This window comes from Peromyscus maniculatus, chromosome 10 (assembly GCF_049852395.1).
Source record: "Peromyscus maniculatus bairdii isolate BWxNUB_F1_BW_parent chromosome 10, HU_Pman_BW_mat_3.1, whole genome shotgun sequence".
Classification (NCBI taxonomy): domain Eukaryota; kingdom Metazoa; phylum Chordata; class Mammalia; order Rodentia; family Cricetidae; genus Peromyscus; species Peromyscus maniculatus.
The window spans coordinates 49,918,824-49,937,837 of NC_134861.1; the positions used below are offsets into that span (position 1 = coordinate 49,918,824).

The following is a 19,014-nucleotide window of genomic DNA, read 5'->3' on the forward strand; positions in this document are numbered from 1 at the left end:
GCCTCTTTTCTAAAGACTCAAGATTGTTGTAAGCTAGGAGTCCTGGGGCAGAACTGTGGGTGGGAAGGTGAGATAGAACTCTTTGAAAAAGTATTTTACTTTGAGGGCTTTGTGTTTTTTCTATAACAGTAGCAGTGATGAAGTTGAGCAACTAAATTAACTAAGTATGTATTAATTTACTTTTATTAAGACTCCTATGTTGAAATTCCTGTGAAAAAGCCTGTGGGTGAGAAATCTAGCTGAGGTCAGTGACAGAACAGAAAAGCAGGCAGCGTCGGGGGCGGGAGTACATCCATGGAGTATTCACATTTGAAAATTTCACTAGTTTCCTCTTCAAGTTTTTAACCCTCGTCCTGGTTCCCAAACTTATTCTGTATGCCGTTAACAGATCTTATTCTGTTAATTCTCATAGTCCTGTTCCTGATGAATAAGTGTTTACAAAAGAAATACATTTTTTATGATGGGTAAGTTTCTATGGTAAACACCTACCTTATCATGGGGTAAAAGTTCATTCATACTCTTATTTGCTTAACATTGGGTTTACAGATTGAATGACAAAATATTCAAAAGTGTTTCTTGTTTTTGAAACAGTCTTTGCCTTCACAAATGCATTATTCTTGTGAGTTAGATACTGGTAGGTCTAAGCAGCAGTTCTCAACCTGGGGGTCGGATGACCCTTTCACAGGAGTCACCTAAGATCATAACAGCAAAATTACAGTTATGAAGTAACAATGGAAATAATTTTATGGCTGGGGGCCATCACAACATGAGCAACTGTATTAAAGGGTTGAAGCATTAGGAAGGTTGAGAACCACTGCTCTGCAGGCTAGAAAGTCTTCCGTGTGTTACTGTACTGACAGAAAGTGATGTGTGTGCTCCTTGCTAAGTGCTTTGAGTTCATTAGCCCACTGGACACACTGACTCATCTTTCCCATTTCACAGAAATGGAGACTGACATAATAGAATAACTGAAAACATTAGGAGAACGGGCTTTGCTGGAGCAAACTTGCAGTAGCTAACTTAATAACTGGAGCTTTTTCTCACAATGAAAAGATAGCCAAGTGTGAGACTATTTATAAGGAAACTGATCTTTTTTCACATCCCACAGAAGATGTACCCAACTAAAACATTTCCATATTTGGGATTGACCAGATTTGGTTTGTTAGGAGGTGGACAATTGCCCTTTTATGGCCACTGGATTCTCCATTACTCTTCTGCTTCCTTTGACTTAGTGCCTCTGACACTCCCCAAAGCAGTCTTTTTGTCCTGTCTTTTGTTGCTGCTCTCTTGGCGCTAATGCCTCTGTTTCCTTTCCTCTATCTTCTCTTTGTACTCTCCAGCCTCACCCACCCCCATTGCTTACAGTTTAAACAAACAAAAGACTTTGCTCTGAATTCTTCCTGTAGATTAATACTGTGAACATTGACTGAGGTCAACCTTTGTGTCACAGAACCAGGCAGGTCAAATGAGAAGTGAGTAGACCAACAAGAGTCAGTAGTGAGCATGCTGGGAAAATACCATAAACCTTTAATCCTAAAAGACTGACCCAGGACAAACTATCTCCTTCAGAATAAGGACCTTGTTGGCTTCTTGGAATTTCTTTTGCTACAGCCTGTCTTGGTGTGCTTTTTGCAACACTGACTGCAGAAAGAGGAAGCTGGGAAATCCATTTCCTCCAAGGCCTTGTGCCCGGTCAATGTTTGAATGGGGAGAAGGCATATGGGCTGGGGTTGACTAATAGGATTGATTCTTCAGCTACTCAGAACCAAACCAAGGTATTAGTGGAATGTCTTGTTCTGTTTTTGACATTTTGACATTATATGTATTTCAGTCAATGTTTAATTTGGCTAAGACAACCTTTATAATACTGTTAGTTTGTCTCAGTGTACATGTCTGCCATAAAATTTGGCCAGCATAAAAGGATAGCCTAAGGTTCCATTATGCAAGTCAGGCTTATTGTGGAGACAGTATTGTCTTTGTTTCTAGGCTTCTTAACAATTATTTAGAATCTGTATTTGACTAACTTTTAGAGCCATTAATTACTACAGTCATTTTTTTTTCTGTTTTATTTAACCATATGCCAGTTCATTTTCTGGCTGAATTACTATAATATTCGATCCTTAGAATATAGTTTTCATTTACTCATAGATACTTTATTGCTTTTTCCCCTCCCGAAAGATTAAACAAGATATGCCAGGTGGTTGGTATAATGGGAAAAGCAAAGGAACATTATCACTAAGAGGAAAGGGCATCTGGGGGCAGGAAAACAAGGATAAACAAAGAACGTGGCTTCCTTCTAGATTTTATGTGGGGCTTTCTCATTATCTTATTATGATTAATGTGTAAGTAGAAGTTAGGGGATAGCTGGAAGAGATGGATGGCTAAGTGGTTAGGAGCACTTGCTGCTCTTGCAGAATGTACAGGTTTGCTTCCTAGCACCCACAGTGGGTGACTCACAACTGCCTGTAACTCTACCTTTAGGGGATTTGATCCCCTCTTCTGGCCTCTTTGGATACCTGGTTCACATATGGTGCACATACATACACACATACAAAACATACACATAAATTAAACATAAATCTTAAAAAAGATGTAGGGGAAAGCCCTGCCTTGTAAGTTAAAATTACTGCCACCTTTGAAGAATGTAAAGATAGATTCTCTGTTGCTTTTCTGTCTGTTTACTCTGCTACATGAGGCCAAGTTAGGAAACCATGAGAGGAGATAACAAGGAGAATTTCTTCTAACTTTATGGCATCAAAGAATGGAGATAAAGAATTAATGGCCTTTGTCAATGAATTGCTGTAGTAGAAGCTAAGAATGTTAGAAGAGGTCTCGGATACTGTAGAGCAGAGACTTCACATGTCCCTAATCGAACATGTGTGTATACAAGTCGGTAAGAGAAGGAATATTAAGTGACTGTAATGGAAATTAGCCCTAAAGAAAAGCTGTTCTAGATTTTTTTATTAAATAAATCTGGCTAACAGGTTAACTAATGACAGCTTTGCAGTTTGCATAATTTAAATTGATTGAACAACCAAGTCCCCAGTAAATGATAAAACAGGAGTGAGCTAAACTGTAAACAGAGTTTGCTCTGCAACTGCGGAGGCCTCATCCTTATCTTCTTCAGTGCCACTTCAAGCCTACTCTTGGCCTGCTGAGCAGTGCCAGTTACTGGAAGAATGGGCTTTGAGGAATTTATTCCTCAAGCAGCCAAGTATGCTGATCAGGGAACAAGTCTCAAGTCTGCCTCTGGCACTGGTATTTCTGATGGTTGTAGAAGATGGAGCAATGTAAAGTAAAACAGTCAGATCATCTCCTGAGCCACATCTCCGAGGTTTTTATGGGCAAGTATGAACTTCTGGGCTCCCTCTACTGCCTAAACAGTGCATGAAGGCAGACTGACAGCTTAATGCCTCAGATATACTTTGGTAGAAAGCCATTCTTGAAGCTTTCAACTGTGGTTAAGACCATTTAGTGTGTGTGTGTGTGTGTGTGTGTGTGTGTGTGTGTGTGTGTGTGTGTGTTTTACTTTACCACAAATGTAGATTAGTTCATTAATAATGTGGCATGTGATAACAGAAAGCATAATTATCTATAATTTAGAGGAAATGTATTGTTTGGGTGTTAACATTAAAGACTTCTTTTTCATGAAGTAAAGTTACAGGAAAAGCTTAATAATATCTTCCCTGATTCGAACATAAGGATTTTGATTCTCATCATTTTGTTTTATTCCTGTGTTGAGTATTCACTGTGCTCTCTTTATGTCCTAAAAATGGGACTCCTCCCTCCAGGCCCCCCAGTAGAGCCAGGCTTTTTTGAACTTAACCTTTCATCCTAGGACTTAATTTGTAACTGTGGAGACAATCATTTGGTTTGGGAGTCAGGCTTGAACCATGCCCCCTGCCTACATCTTAGCTCTGTGGGCTAGGCCAGGTTTCCAATTGCACTGTTTTCTGTTTTCTTTAGAATGGAATTCCATCTTTTGAAAGTGTCTCAGTCAGTGTTCTGTTGCTGTGAAGAGACACCATGACCAAGGCAACTCTTACAAAAGAAAATAGGAGTTTGCTTACAGTTTCAGAGGGTTAGTTCATTATCATCCTGGTGGGGAGCATGGCAGTACACAAGGTACTTGAGCAGTAGCTGAGAGTTAGACACAGACAGACACTGGGCTCTTGAAATCTTAGAGTTCACCCTCAGTGACACACTTCCTCCAACAAGGCCACACCTCCTAGTCCTTCTAATCTTTTCTAATAGTACCACTCCCTGATGACTAAACATTCAAATATATGAGCCTATGGGGGTATTCTTACTCAGACCACCACAGTGAGCTAAGGTGCTCAATAAACAACCTCCTCTGTACTTTATTTGCAGTGATGACATTATCAGTGACCAGTTGTGCAGATGAGGTTGGGGTGCTCTGTTGGAGCCCATCTAGGTTTCCTAGTGGCTTTACCCAACAGGTCTGCATAAGAGGATAATTGGACCACAGGTCTGAGTACCAAGTGTCTGAGATGGTCTGCACTTGGCTGTGCTGTGGGGAGGTCTTTTGCTCTACCTCTTAGCATTCCCTTAAGCCCTTTGGCAGAGACAGTTGGGCTGGTGGATAAGGATCCAGGCCCATCCCAAGGCTATCCTGTGTTTCTATCTGTTGCTCTCCCCTCTTTATTTCTACCTAATTTTCTTATTCCTCATTCCTCAAGAATCTCTGGGGTAAATAAATGTGGGAGCTGGTCCCCACAGTGTTCCTTCTCTTTCATTTGATACCTGGTTGTGCATGCCTGGTATGCAGCACTTACAGCATGATAGGGTTGTAAAGAATTTAGTGTTTTACTAGTCATGATTTGTATTTTATAGAAGCTGTTGTATTCAAGGAATATATACCCATTCAACAAACATTTATGAAGTGTCTTCTGACCACAGGCATATATATCCCTTACAATTACAGTTTTGCTTTCTGTCTATGAATTTGATTACTCTACAATCTCAATACTATTTGTTAAGTTTTATGTCTGGTTTATTTCACTTAGCATTTCGTCACGGTTCATGTATGTAGTATATGCCAGCATTACCTTCCTTTGGGCTGTACAATACCTCTTTTTATATAACACATTTTGTTTGTCCACTTAATTGTCAGTGGGTATGTGCATTCTTTCCACTTTTCAAGCTATTGTGAATAATGCTCTATGGTGTTGGTGTACCCTCTATTTTCTTTCACTTCTTTTGAGTATGTGCCTGGAAGTGGAATTGTACCATGGATCATGTAGTAATTCTGTTTCATGTTTTGATAAATCATACTGTCTTGTGTAGCTGTTGCAGCATTTTACATTCTTACTTGTGTGTTTTGTATTAGTCATCATAACAGGTATGTTGTGGTATGTTATTGTGACTTTGATTATTTCCTTACTTAGTGATGATTTAAGACCTATTTTCATAGTATATTGTTTGTTTACCTTACAGAGAGATGTCCTTTTTCATTAGGCTTTTTGTTGAGTTATAGGAATTCTTTGTGTATTCTGGATGTTAATTCACAAGTTATGGCTGCATGGTTGTCAATTTGACTACATCTGGAATTAACTGAAAACTCAAGCTGTTGGGCATAGCTGTGAGGGATTTTTAGTGAATGAAATCATTTGAGGTTGGAAGACCCACCTTAAATCCATATCATGGTCATAAGACCCACCTTTAATCTGGGCTACACCTTCTCGTAGCAGCCTAATATAAAGGATCAGGAAGAAAGAAGCTTTTGCTCTCTGCCTGCTTGCCCTTGCTCACCCTTCACTGATAGTTGAGCCTACTTCTTTGGGATTCTAACATATACTGAAGACCCGCTGAGATATACAGCCTCATGGACTAAACAACTACTAGATTCTTGGACTTTCTGTTGGGAGACAGCCATTGTTGGATTAGCTGGACCTCATGCTTATTAACTCTAGCAACTTGGGAGGCTGGGGCAGTATTGGTGCTTATGAGGCTGGTCATAGTGGCTATTGTGGTGTCACACACAGGATTTGTTGGAGGGGTGTACCTTGCTGGAGGAGGTACCAGTGGGAGTAGACTTTAAAGTTTCAAAAGCCACACCGACCTGTAGTCGGAAGATTTCCTGTGTCCCAGCCTGCCAGCAGTCGGGACAAATCTCTCACATGTCCCCCAAGTAAACACACAAAGGCTTATATTAATTATAACTGTATGGCCATGGCTCAAGCTTTTTGCTAGCTCGCTCTTATATCTTAAATTAGCTCATAACTATTAATCTATGTATTGCACATGTTCTGTGGCTTTACCTGCGACCCATTACATGTTGCTCCTTGGGTGGCTTGCTGGCGTCTCTCTCGGTCTTCTTCCTGTCTCTCTCTTTGAATTTCTCACCTGCCTCTCAGCTGCCTTACCATAGGCCAAACGGCTTTATTTATCAACCAATCAGAGCAACACATATTTGCAGCATACAGAAAGACAATCCTGCATCATCTGACTACACCGACCCCAGTGTCTCTCTGCCTGCTGCCTGTGGATCCAGGTATAAAGTGCTCAGCTACTGCTCCATGCTTGTTTCCTGCCATAATGATAATAGACTAGCCCTCAGAAACTGAGCAAGCCCCCAGTTAAGTGCTTTCTTTTTTGCCCTGGTCACGGTGTCTTTTCACAGCAATAGAACAGTGACTAAGACACTGTAGATATTAACTGCATGGGCTTTAAGGCCAATATAAAATGTACTTGTTTTGAAGGCACCATTACAAATTTCATTGCAGTATGTGAATATCATTCAGTAATCCAGTCTTGAAGGAGCAGTAGTGTTTTTATTGCATGTAGTTGGTGTTGGGTACTCTTGTCTGTTCTTTCCATGTACTAACCTTTTGAATTTTTGCAAAAGCCCTGTGTAGAAGTTCTTCCTTTTGTGGTTTCATTTGAGGACACTGAGGCATAGAGTTGAAGTTTGCTTGCTTGCTTGCTTGTTTGTTTCTATTTTTGTTTGTTTTTTGTTTCTCGAGACAGGGTTTCTCTGTTTATCCTTGCTGTTCTGGAATATGCTCTGTAGACGAGGTTGGCCTCAAACTGAAGTTACTTTCTTATTCTAGATCACACTACTAGTTTGCACTGGAGTTGGGAGTCAGTGCTCTCAGCACAGAACTTTTCCCATGACCGACTGACTGTACTTCATCAGATGGCACTTTCAGGTCTGAACACTGCCCTACTCTTCCAAACAGATCATCTTTCTTTTCTCCAGTGAGTGAGAGGATAGGAAAAGGCCAGTCTTTAGATCAGCAAATCATGGCCGAAATTCACAGAGGCATATATACAATTTGGAAAAAAAAAAAAAAAAAAAAACAACAGTTTATAAGATGAAGTGAAGTTTCTGAGGAAGTTATTAAAAAGTTAATGATTAGAACCTCTTCAATTTTTTTATATTTAACATAATGTCTTTATTGAATCTTTGGGAATTTCACATCAATCACCCTAATTCCCCTCATGTCTCAGTCCCTCCATGTCCTCCCCTCCTGCTGTGCCCCCAAACAAAACTTTTTTAAAAAAAAGCAAGGAAGCAAACAAAACCAAACGAACAATAATTAAACTACAACAAAAACCCTCTTCTCTCCTCCATCATTGCCACCTTCTCCAACACCTCTTCATTCATCGTGGTGGCATTGGGAGCTGTACCCTTTTGTCCAATCAGCTTTACTTGCAAAGGTTCATTGCAGTGAGTCACTGGTCTGGTTCAAAGATGTTGGTTTTTGGTACATCCACATTACTGGATCCTCACAGAAACTCCTGAGATATCCAGGGGCTGCCCTGCGTCATGGAGAGCCTGTGTCTTTAATATTTTTTAAGTTGCATTGTATTTCTACTTGTGGAAGTGTTAAGTTTTCCTTAAATAAGGACTTGAATGTTGTTCTTGGAGTCCAGGAAATATCTTTTGAGAATGGCTTGAGAGTACCTTTCATCTTGCTGGATATCTTTGTCAAACTGAAGAAATAAAGAGAAAAAGAAAATCTCACATTTTATGTAATGCATTGTAGAGCAAAATGGGATTTTTATTGTGGACACTGATAATTGTGTTTAAGTCGTATATAGGTGTGTTATGTATGTACTCACAGAATGATTTAAAAATGTACACCTCATTCAGAATTAATGCTCCACACTGTGTGTTGTGTGTACAATGATATATGGGAGTTGCCGTGTAATCAGTGGATTCCTAGACATGTAATAGTTTGGAGATTCTTTTATTGATGTAGATGATGTTTCATTGAACGCTTTTTTTTTTCTTTTGATTTTCGAGACAAGGTTTCTTTGTGTTCATTGAACATCTTTATGAATGTCTTTGCATGGACCAAATTAGCTACTTCTATGTAAATTTTTAGCATTGAAAGACTAGGTCAAAGATATACGCATCTTGAATTAGAATAGACATTATCAAGATGTCTTTCAAAGGATTACCCACATTTGAACTCCTAACAGTGTATGACAGTTTGCTTCTCTGCATGTATCCCAGCCCTGGGTATTAACAAGCTCTGCATCTACAGCAGTTACTATATAGCTGAGCTAATAATAAAAGAGCTGTGGCAAGAAACTAGCCACAGTGCCTGTTATGTACTATCTCCATGAATGGTTTCTGACAGTTTTCACCACCAAGTTTCGTAATCAGCAGAGTCAGGGCAGTATCTTGATGAAAAGGTGACTTCTGGGCCTGGCCTTTTGTTCTGCTGTGATCCTGGTTTCTCCAAGTAATCTCATTATTACAGTAGTCACCTGGATACCTCAAATGAGAACACTGACCACATTTATATTATTCCTATATATATCTGTCCAAATATACATATGATGGGCACACACAGATGACCATTTGAAGATTAGATGTTAGCATCCTATTTTTCTCTTAAACACTACAGTGAGTATTTCTAGAAGTGAGAACATTCCTCTACATGGCTACTGTATAGTAATCAAAATTAGGAAATTAAAATTGATCTGATTTGTTTAATGCAGATACTGTTAATTTTCTAATGTCCTCCACAGTTGAATTACTTTCCAAGCCATGTGTTGCAGGGTCCTGTTTTTGTGTCTTTAACTGGGTCAGTGTCTTAGTTTCTTATTTTGTCTATTTCACAATTTGAATTTGTTCCTTATATTTGGATTTAAGCTCTACATTTTCACCATAGAATTATAAAAATGATATTTTTCTGTAGTGCTTTGTGTAAGTAGCATTCGGTATGATTTAACTCAGTCCCGTTTGATCTCTCTCTTGCCTTATTTTATGGGGAGCTGGGTTTCTGGGGATGAACCCAGGGTTTCATGCATGCTAAGTACACATTCTGCCATTGAGCTACACTCTCTGACTCATTCAGTGACACAATTGGAGTAGTTTGCCCAGTGTGATTATACTTCTTTTTTGAGGCTACAAATTTAAAGATTTTCATTGTGAGGCTATAATTTGTCCACCAGATTTGTCCCTTACTAGTTACTTATTGAGTAGCTACTAGGGACCAAGTACAGGTATGTCCAAACATCAAAATGAGCAAAAGGTACAAACTCGTGCCCTTCCAGAACGTATGCACAATTAGGGCAAATGGACAGGGAGAAACATTAGTGTATTCATATTCATAATTTATAAAAGCAAAAATTTCCTTGTGTGTGCTAAGTACTCTCCCAACTAGACGATATCCTAGCCTTGAAAATACATTTAAAAAAATATATATATATATATATATTTTAACTTTGTGCACACTCCCCTTTCTACTTGTTGGGATTTTTTTTTTTTGTGATATATATTTTTTATTTTACAATACCATTCAGTTCTACATATCAGCCATGGGTTCCCCTATTCCCCCCCCCTCCCACGCCCTACTTGTTGGGATTTTGTCTGGCTTGAAGTTATACAGGTCTGATGCCTGATGCCACCTCTCTGAGTTCATATGTGTATCAGGTCTCCTGTGTGTGGAAGAGGCTTGTTTTCCATGGAGTCTTCTTCCATGTTTTTACAATGGTTCCACCTCCTATACAGCATAGATCTCTGAGCCTTGAGGAGAGGAATTTCATAAAGACATTCAATTCAGGGTTGAGTGCTCCAAGGTCTCTCACTCTCTGCATATTGTCCAGTTGTGGGTCACTGTTAATTACCAAGCTTCTCGTCCCTAAACAAGAAGCTATTTGTAACTGAGACCTCCTGGGAGAGGAAAAGTCAGTTTTCTCCAGTGGAGTACTCTGGGGTCTATCATGTAGCTTCCCCAGAAAACCTGTTTTGTAATCACTCTCTCCAATAAATACATTGATGGCTTATTCATTAAAGAAGGTCAGGATTGCATGCAACAATTTGGATCTTTCTTTTATAACAAACATAGCTACTAGGTTGAATGATGTGTGCTTTTGTGTAAAATGTTACCAGGCTCAGCAGGCTCCCCTCACCCTTTTTGTTTTTGTTTTTTGTTTTTTCAAGACAGGGTTTCTCTGTATAGCCTTGGCTGTCCTGAAATTCTCTCCCTTTGTAGACCAGGCTGACCTTAAACTCAGACATCTGCCTGCCTCTGCCTCTTGAGTGCTGGGACTAAAGGTGTGCACACCATTGCCCATAAAACATATTTTTAATTAAAATATAATTACATCACTTTCCTACCCTCACAATTCCCCTCCCTCCAACTTCTTCCTTGTCCCCTTCCTCACTCTCAAATTAGTAGCCTCTCCTTCCCTGATTATTTGTTTTTTTTTTTTTTTTTTTTTTTAAGATTTATTTATTGCCGGGCGGTGGTGGCGCACGCCTTTAATCCCAGCACTTGGGAGGCAGAGGCAGGCGGATCTCTGTGAGTTCGAGGCCAGCCTGGGCTACCAAGTGAGTTCCAGGAAAGGCGCAAAGCTACATAGAGAAACCCTGTCTCGAAAAACCAAAAAAAAAAAAAAAAAAAAAAAAAAAAAAAAAAAAAAAGATTTATTTATTATGTATACAATGTTCTGCTTCTGCTTGCATACATCCCTTCAGACCAGAAGAGGGCACCAGATCTCATTCTAGATGGATTTGGTATATGGTGGTTATTGGAATGTTTTGTTCCGTTCCCCATTTCTTTCTATATATAAAGTTCTTACTATTTTAATGCTTCAGTGGACTTTGGTAATTCCTCACCTGTTTGTGGTTTTTGTAGTATGCTCAGTCTGAATCAGATCTCTCTATTGTACCTATGTGACATAGTGGTGCATTTGGTCACTGTCTATGATTTAAGAAAAAAAAAATCCTCTGTGGAAAAGAATCCAGGAGCAGATTTTTACCTTATGCTCTGTAGCTGTAGTCATGAGTGGTGAAGTAATTGAATGTCTTAAAATATTTCAGCTTAGGCTTTCTTGCTGGTATGTCAGGAAAACATTGAGGTGGGTGGGTTGTGGGTTTCAAATTTTTTATATAAAATAAAATAGAATAAAAATTAAACACAAGTGTTTACAAAATCAAACAGATTTACAAAATCTTGGGGTTCTAGTGTACAACTTAACGTGATTTGGTTCTCTCTTTCCACCATGTGGTTCCAGGGATTGAACTCATGTTATCAGGCTTGGTAGCGAGTGCTTGAACCACTTTCTCCTCATGGGTCTGGGTGTTTTTTCTCTAAGGTGCTTCAGAAGTTTGTGGTCAGCCATCCTCATTTGATCATTGCCACTGGACTCAGGGCGATGTGTAAAGCCTGCCATTGGTTTTTGTTTTGTTTTTAGATTTATTTTATGTGTATGAGTGTTTGCCTGCACATATGTGTGAGTACCATATTCATGCCTGGTACCCAAGGAGGCCAGAAGAGGACAGACCCCCTGGAACTGGAGTTACTGCTGATTGTGAGCTGTGTAGGTGCTAGGGATTGAATCCATGTCTTCTGCAAAAACAACACGTTTTTAACTGCTTAGCCATCTCTTTGGCCCCACTGCTTTTGTTTTTAAGAACTTTGTATTGTGCATTTGTTATTTCTGGGCACAGATGATTGTTGGGGGATTTCTCTCTTCACTGTTCATCAAGATTGACAAGTCATAAGGGACACTTTCTAATGCCTTATATCTTATTGTGGTATTTATCAGGCAGCTTATTTACTTTATTTCTTTAATTTTTTTCCAGGAAGTTTGGTGAGCGGCCTCCACCTAAACGACTTACTAGGTAAGCATTATACTAGCCATTTAAACATTGACTGTGATGTAGATTCTGTCATTTTAGACACTAATATGAATGCTCCTTAGAAATCATTCAGATATTGGTAGTTACATCTTGAGCATATTCCCACCCCTTCACTTCCTTCTCTCCTAAGGAAAAAAAAACAGGACTAAAAGAATATACTTTAAAAGTGAAAAAGTGAAGTATTTTCAGAAACTTATCTTAAGTAATAGATTGTGACAATAACAGCTACAACTATGCTTAGCCAATTACACTTGGATGTTTAAGGGGAAGACTTGAGAGAGATTTAATAGATGCTTTTTTTTTTTGTTTTTTTTCGAGACAGGGTTTCTCTGAGTAGCTTTGCGCCTTTCCTGGAACTCACTTGGTAGCCCAGGCTGGCCTCGAACTCACAGAGATCCGCCTGGCTCTGCCTCCTGAGTGCTGGGATTAAAGGCGTGCGCCACCACCGCCCGGCTACCTAATAGATTCTTTTTTAAAGGATCTATGAATGTTAAAATACTACTTTTCTCATTTTTATGAAAATTTAAGATTTACTCACTTTCATGACAATATAAGTAGTGTTTTAACTATGTACATTAATTTCTCAATCATTTATTTCAAAGAATTAATTTAAAAACTCATAAAAAATTTTTTGGGTTGTAAAATAAGGAAACCCAGTGGTCTTGACAGTTTCAGTTCTTAAGCGTTGGCCTGGTTTTTTTTTTTTCCTTCTAACTAATCTAAGGAGGTAGGTGTGTGTGTGTGTGTGTGTGTGTGTGTGTGTGTGTGTGTGTGTGTGTTTGCTTTTGAACCTAAACTGAGATCCCACTTTGTTTTTATTCTACATCCTTTAAACCCCACAATGTATTATATGACATTAGACTTCAGAGTTCTCTGTAATAGCTCTATGGTGTTCTGTTGTATCCGCATCTTTCTTGGTTCACATTGATGACTGTTAAGGCTATTACCAAGTAATTACTACTATTAAAATATTTATTAAAAACCAGTGTGGAGCCAGGCAATGGTGGCACATGCCTTTAATCCTAGCACTTGGGAGGCAGAAGCAGGTGGATCTCTGTAAGTTCGAGGCCAGCCTGGTCTACAGAGTGAATACCAGGACCAGCTCCAAAGCTACACAGAGAAACCCTGTCTCGGAAAAAAAAAATTAAAAAAATGATAATAAAATAAAAACAATTGTGGGCTGGACATGGTGGTGCACACTTTAATTCCATACTGTACTCAGGAGGCAGAGGCAGCCAGATCTCTGTGAGTTCGAGGCTAAACTTATTTACACGGTGAGTCCCATGCCTGCCAAGGCTGCATAGTAAGACTCTGTCTCAAGAAAGAAGGAAGGAAAGAAAGAAAAAGGGAGGAAGGGAAAGAAAATTGTATTTAAGAATGATGAACACAGGGCCGGGAGGTGGTGGTGCATACCTTTTATTCTAGCACTCAGAGGCAGAGGAAATTATGACCAAAACTATGGGAAGAAATAATGCCTGGAAATATTTTGTTGAAAGCTTTTGAACCATAGATCCAAGAAACTCAGTTAAGTCTTAAGTGTAAAAGTATGTTAAAGCACATCATGGTCAGATTGATTAATACTAGTGGTAAAAAATTAAAAACGAGGGACAGGATGGATTTCAAAAGAACAAAGATAAAGATCACAGCAGATTTTTCATCTGAATTTTTGCTACAGGTAAGACAGCTTTAAAATATCCAAAAGGGTTCAAATAGAGACCTTAAACAACGTTCAAAACAAAGAATCCATCTTATTTATTTATTTATTTATTTATTTATTTATTTATTTATTTATTTATTTATTTATTTTTGTTTTTGTTTTTTCGAGACAGGGTTTCTTTGTGTAGCTTTGCGCCTTTCCTGGGACTCACTTGGTAGTCCAAGCTGGCCTCAAACTCACAGAGATCCACCTGCCTCTGCCTCCCGAGTGCTGGGATTAAAGGCGTGCACCATCACCGCCCGGCCAAAGAATCCATCATAAACAGACCTGAAGAACATTTAAAGAAATTCTTCCAAGCATAAAGGCAATATTGAATAGAAAAAGGATTCTAATTTACTGGTCCAAGAACAAGAAAGATAACATTTACTACAGACCCTGCAGATACCATAACATTTGGAAGAAATGCTTAAGTATCTTAAACTAGCAAACTAAGCTTGTTCAGGAAGAGGTTTAATAACTTCAGAAGAAATGCTTAAGTATCTTAAACTAGCAGATAGTGGTGGTGTAGCGCACTCATGCTGAAACCACCACAAGGTATGCCAGTTAGATCTCAATAAAACATCTTAGTAACCTTTTACATAGAGGTAACCTCAGAGAATAGCATATTCGCTGCGGGAGAACTCCACTAAGCTTCCTCTCTTAAAAAGAAAACAATTGCAGACGTCTTCATTGCTGATAGAAACTTAGCAAAGCCATGTAATTGGCAAATGCAAATTGAAAACCAGTAATCAATTCTGTGGTAAATTAGTTTTATTGAGTATTGGGATATTTTCTTATTAATTTTTATACTAAATTTAGTACTATCTAATACTTGGAAATGGTATTTTTCTGTTTCTCCTTTGAAGTAATTCTGCTTTAGGAAAACAATGTTTTATTTTGCCAAAAATATTGTAAGGAATTTGTCTCCACTGGGTTGTAAAGGGTATAATGTGGGGGCCATGTCTTCTCATTTAAGGAACTTTGAAAGCCTACCCTGGGCTGTTCTTTCTTACTCCTGTTTTCCAAAATAAACCGTATTGGTGGGAGAGTCTCTCATTGGGGTGGGGGTTCTTTCTACATGATTTAAAATTTTAATTAAAAGCACAAATAAATGGAGTAAAGACTGCACTATTCAGCATGACTGAATTTGCTTTTTTAAGAATTACATTTATTGTGCACTCGCGTGTGCGTGTGCGTGTGCGTGTGCGTGTGTGTGTGTGTGTGTGTGTGTGTGTGTTACACTGTGCACATGGAAGTGGGAAGTCAGCTTGAGAAAGGAGAATCTTCCCACCTTCCACAGGTGGGTCCCAGGGATCGAAAGCTACACATTCTTTCAGAGATAGTTGGTTAATTTTCTCCTCCCATAATTGCAGACTAGTAGCTGCTAACTCATGCTCCTTCTAGTATTTGCTTAGTAGCAGAGGATTTCCTTTGTAAGGTTTACCATTACTTTAAAATTTATAGCATTGTTAGAATGATTTTATGTTGTTCTCTCACTCAGCATATCTTTCATTTGTATTAGGAGTAATGCTTTTCAGAGAGCCTCTCCTCTCTTGCTCTTACGGAGACACTGCTCTGTTCACACACGAACTTTCGTTTTTGTTGACTCAAGCTAGGTTAATACCTGTTTTGAACAGTTTCTAGTAGTCAGTTATTCTCTCTTTTTCTATTTAATTTGTTAGTGTGTGTGTGTGTGTGTGTGTGTGTGTGTGTGTGTGTGTGTGTGTGATGTGTCAATGGCACGTGTCTGGAAATGAGAGGACAACTTTCAGGGGTAGATTAATCTTTCAAGATTGTCAGATTTACGAGGCAATTTCTACTTGCTGAGCCATTTATTGGCCTCTCTATATTTTTGTATAGTAAGATGCTGCTCTTTCTTGTCTATATTTTTACTTAGTAGGATGTTTTAATCCATTCATTTTTCCTATCAAGACAATCCTGTATAAATGTGATTATAAGCTTGATAGGTATGCTGTGTATGGTTGAATGAAACAGCTCTCACTTCGAAGGGATAAAAAGACAAGGTTAATCAATAGCAAAATATAAGTGACCATGGCCCAGAGCATTCATTTAGGTCTCCAAATACAACATTCCAATGTGGAAGCAGTTTCATGGAGTTTTTATGGTAACAAAACAAAGAAAGTTATAAGTCAAGGAATTTTAAAAATACATTGATGTAGCCAGGAAGTAGTGGAGCACACCTTCACTACCCGTACTTGGGAGGCAGAGGCAAGCAGATCTCTGTGAGTATAAGGCCAGCCTGGGCTACAGAGTGAGTTCCAGGAAAGGTATAAAGCTACACAGAGAAACCCTGTCTTGAAAAACATTGTGTGTGTGTGTGTGTGTGAAGAAAAGGGTTTCCTGCGTGACTCACTGTGTCACACTATAGCTTCCATCACGAGATTGATTTTTCCTTCTCTCTTTTTCTTTCTTTCTTTCTTTCTTTCTTTCTTTCTTTCTTTCTTTCTTTCTTTCTTTCTTTCTTTCTTTCTTTCTTTCTTTCTCTCTCTCTCTCTCTCTCTCTCTCTCTCTCTCTCTCTCTCTCTCTTTCTTTCTTTCTTTCTTTCTTTTTAAAGATTTATTTATTTATCATATATAGACGAGGGCACCAGATCTCATTACAGATGGTTGTGAGCCACCATGTGGGTGCCAGGAATTGAACTCAGGACCTCTGGAAGAGCAATCGGTGTTCTTAACCTCTGAGCCATCTCTCCAACCCCGCTTTTTCTTTCTTTTTGCTTCTTTTTCTTTTCTTAAATTTTATTTTATTTGGGGGGGTAACCAAAGGCAGAGAGTAAATACAAAGGGACAGGGAAACAAATGGGATGGAGGTGCATGGTGTGAAAGACACAAAGAATCAATAAAAAGAAAGGTCAACCTGAGTAGCTTGTGTGGAAAGAAAGGACTTTCCTTCCTTGTTCCTCTTTTAGGAAGAAGGTCCGCTGTTTGTATTATGAAGCTGAATTTGAAATGCCTTGTGTGTGATAGTATAAAGATGGAAATGACAGCTTCTGACAAGAGTAAAGAGCTTCATTCATTTTGTGGGTGCAAAATGGAGCTTGAGGTGCCTAGCTTGGAGCAGTAAAACCTCAACTTCCCTTTCTTCAAGTCCAATTTTAGGCGGAGTTGTGTGGAAACAAACAGAAAAACAAGAAAAAGTTGTGGGGGGAAAAGTTATTGTCAAGTGTATGATATACTTTGCTGATTTTAGGATACATATCACTTTTCACTTTTATGACTTCCTTTCTAAATGTTTGTTTGATTGTTTAATAGATCAGCAAACTTTTTTTTTAAGTGCTCAGGGTAACAATTTCATCATATAGACCAAGTGAAGTGCTGGCCTTCACCTTCAGCAGATATTTCTTTCATTTAAATATATTTTTATTCTTTAGTTCTTCATGCATACATACAATGTATTTTGCTAATTTTTTCCTCCTTAACTCCTCCCAGATCCATCTCTCACTTCAGTTTGTTTTTACATGAAGAATAATTCCCCCTTATTCATAGGAATAATTCCAAGACCCCTAGTGGATTCCTGAACCTAAGGGCACTACTGCACCCTCACGTGCTGCTTTTCCGGCATGCACACACTTACTAAGAGAGTAACAGGGACAATTATAGTGTTTTAATAAGATGTGGAAACTCGTCTTCCTAAAGAGTCAATGAATGCTAACATTTTCAGATCCCAATTGAAGATGGACTGGTGAAATTACAGAAAGCAGAACTAGATGCCAGTATACTAACTCTGGTCCTGAGCTCCTGTATCATGTTTTTTCAGTTAGTTAACCTTACTCTTTCTCTCTCTAAAAAACATTAGGTGATAAATAACTTCGTATTGGAATATTTTTGACTTCAGTGGTTTTCAGTTCAGGTGACAGCATCATTCCCCATCCTCTACCTCCATCTTTGTCGGTATCAGGAGATATATTTTATTGGCATCTGCTGAGTAGCAGGCGGATGTGGTGCCTTTAAGCATCCTTTAGTGCAGTGCAGATGTCCCCACAGCTGAGGTGTCTGGGATGTCAGTAGTATGAGATAGAAGCCCTGCTGTATTTGGGTGAAATATGTGTGGGTTTTACCATGTGTGTTTCTTTGAAGTACACCATCACTTTTTCAATAGCTTAAGTTACAGATAGCCGGATAGCATAAATATTAATAATTAACATTTAATTAGTACATTTTAATACGTAATATTCCATCTTTTCTGTTGCTGTGGTAAACACCATGACAAAAGCACTTGGGAAAGAAAGATTTTGTTTCATCTTACACTTTGGGGAAGTTGGGGCAGGAGCTCAAGGCAGAAACCTGGAGGCAGGAAATGAAGCAGAGACCATGGAAGAATTGACTTGTTTCTCATGGCTTACTCAGCTACTTTCCTTATACAGCCTGACCCACCTTCCCTGGGGTGGTACCACCCACACTGATCTGAACTCCCAAGGATTAGCAATTAAGAAAAGGCTCCACAGATGTGCCCTCAGACAGTCTAATCGAGGCATTCCCTCCATTTGAGATTCCCTCTTTCCAGGCATGGCTAAGTTTGTGTCAAGTTGACAAAAAGTAACTATGGCGTATTTCATTTATTATTTTTTCTGGTTGCAAGAAGCTATTTGCAAATCCCTGTTGCAGACAATTATTACTAAGGATTACTATCAGGCTCTAGTTACTATCTATTTGTGTTCTAGTACTGAAGGGAAGAAGGAAAACTGGAGCTGCCCCATGTAGCCCTAACACCATGATAGTAACTCTGAATAGTAGTCGTTTCTAATACTAAACACTAGGACAGTGCCAAGCGCCTGGAATGTGGTAGCTCTCAGTACATCCTAGATGGAAGGATGGATAGGTGTGCTATCAGAAACTGTGCTGCTCAAGTTGGCTAAAATGCCCAGGAACGCCCCAAGTCCTTCATAAGCATGCCTACAAAGCTTTTGTGGAAGTCCCCTTCCCCATTCTCTCCTGCAACCTGTATAGTTAGGAGCTTGGAATGGCTTTTAGAAAAGAAAGCAATAGTGATATCTGTAACTTGCTGATAGGAATTGCTTGTCAGTGGGGGGCTAACGTACTTTGGGGTATATTTCTCCACCCCTTCCAGTAGCTTCATAGAGAAGAAAAACCCCAGGTTCAGTAAGTGGCAGAGTTGAGATGCAGACCCTGTTCTGTTTCAGAACAAAGCTGTGGCTCAGCCATTGTACTA

The 19,014-nt window shown here is 39.1% G+C and overlaps 1 protein-coding gene across 5 annotated transcripts in view; it reads left to right on the top strand.

Moving 5' to 3' along the window:
* Positions 1-19,014, top strand: part of Rbpj (recombination signal binding protein for immunoglobulin kappa J region) — a 207,163-nt gene that overhangs the window by 161,778 nt on the left and 26,371 nt on the right. For 3 of the 5 annotated variants that reach the window (XM_076546299.1, XM_015988472.3, XM_076546300.1), the window contains exon 2: positions 12,071-12,109. In XM_076546299.1, coding sequence (XP_076402414.1) covers positions 12,071-12,109 — 39 coding nt within the window. Of the gene's footprint in view, positions 1-11,679; positions 11,806-12,068; positions 12,110-19,014 lie in introns of those variants that run through there. The other 2 variants (XM_076546301.1, XM_076546302.1) reach the window with 2 other exon arrangements.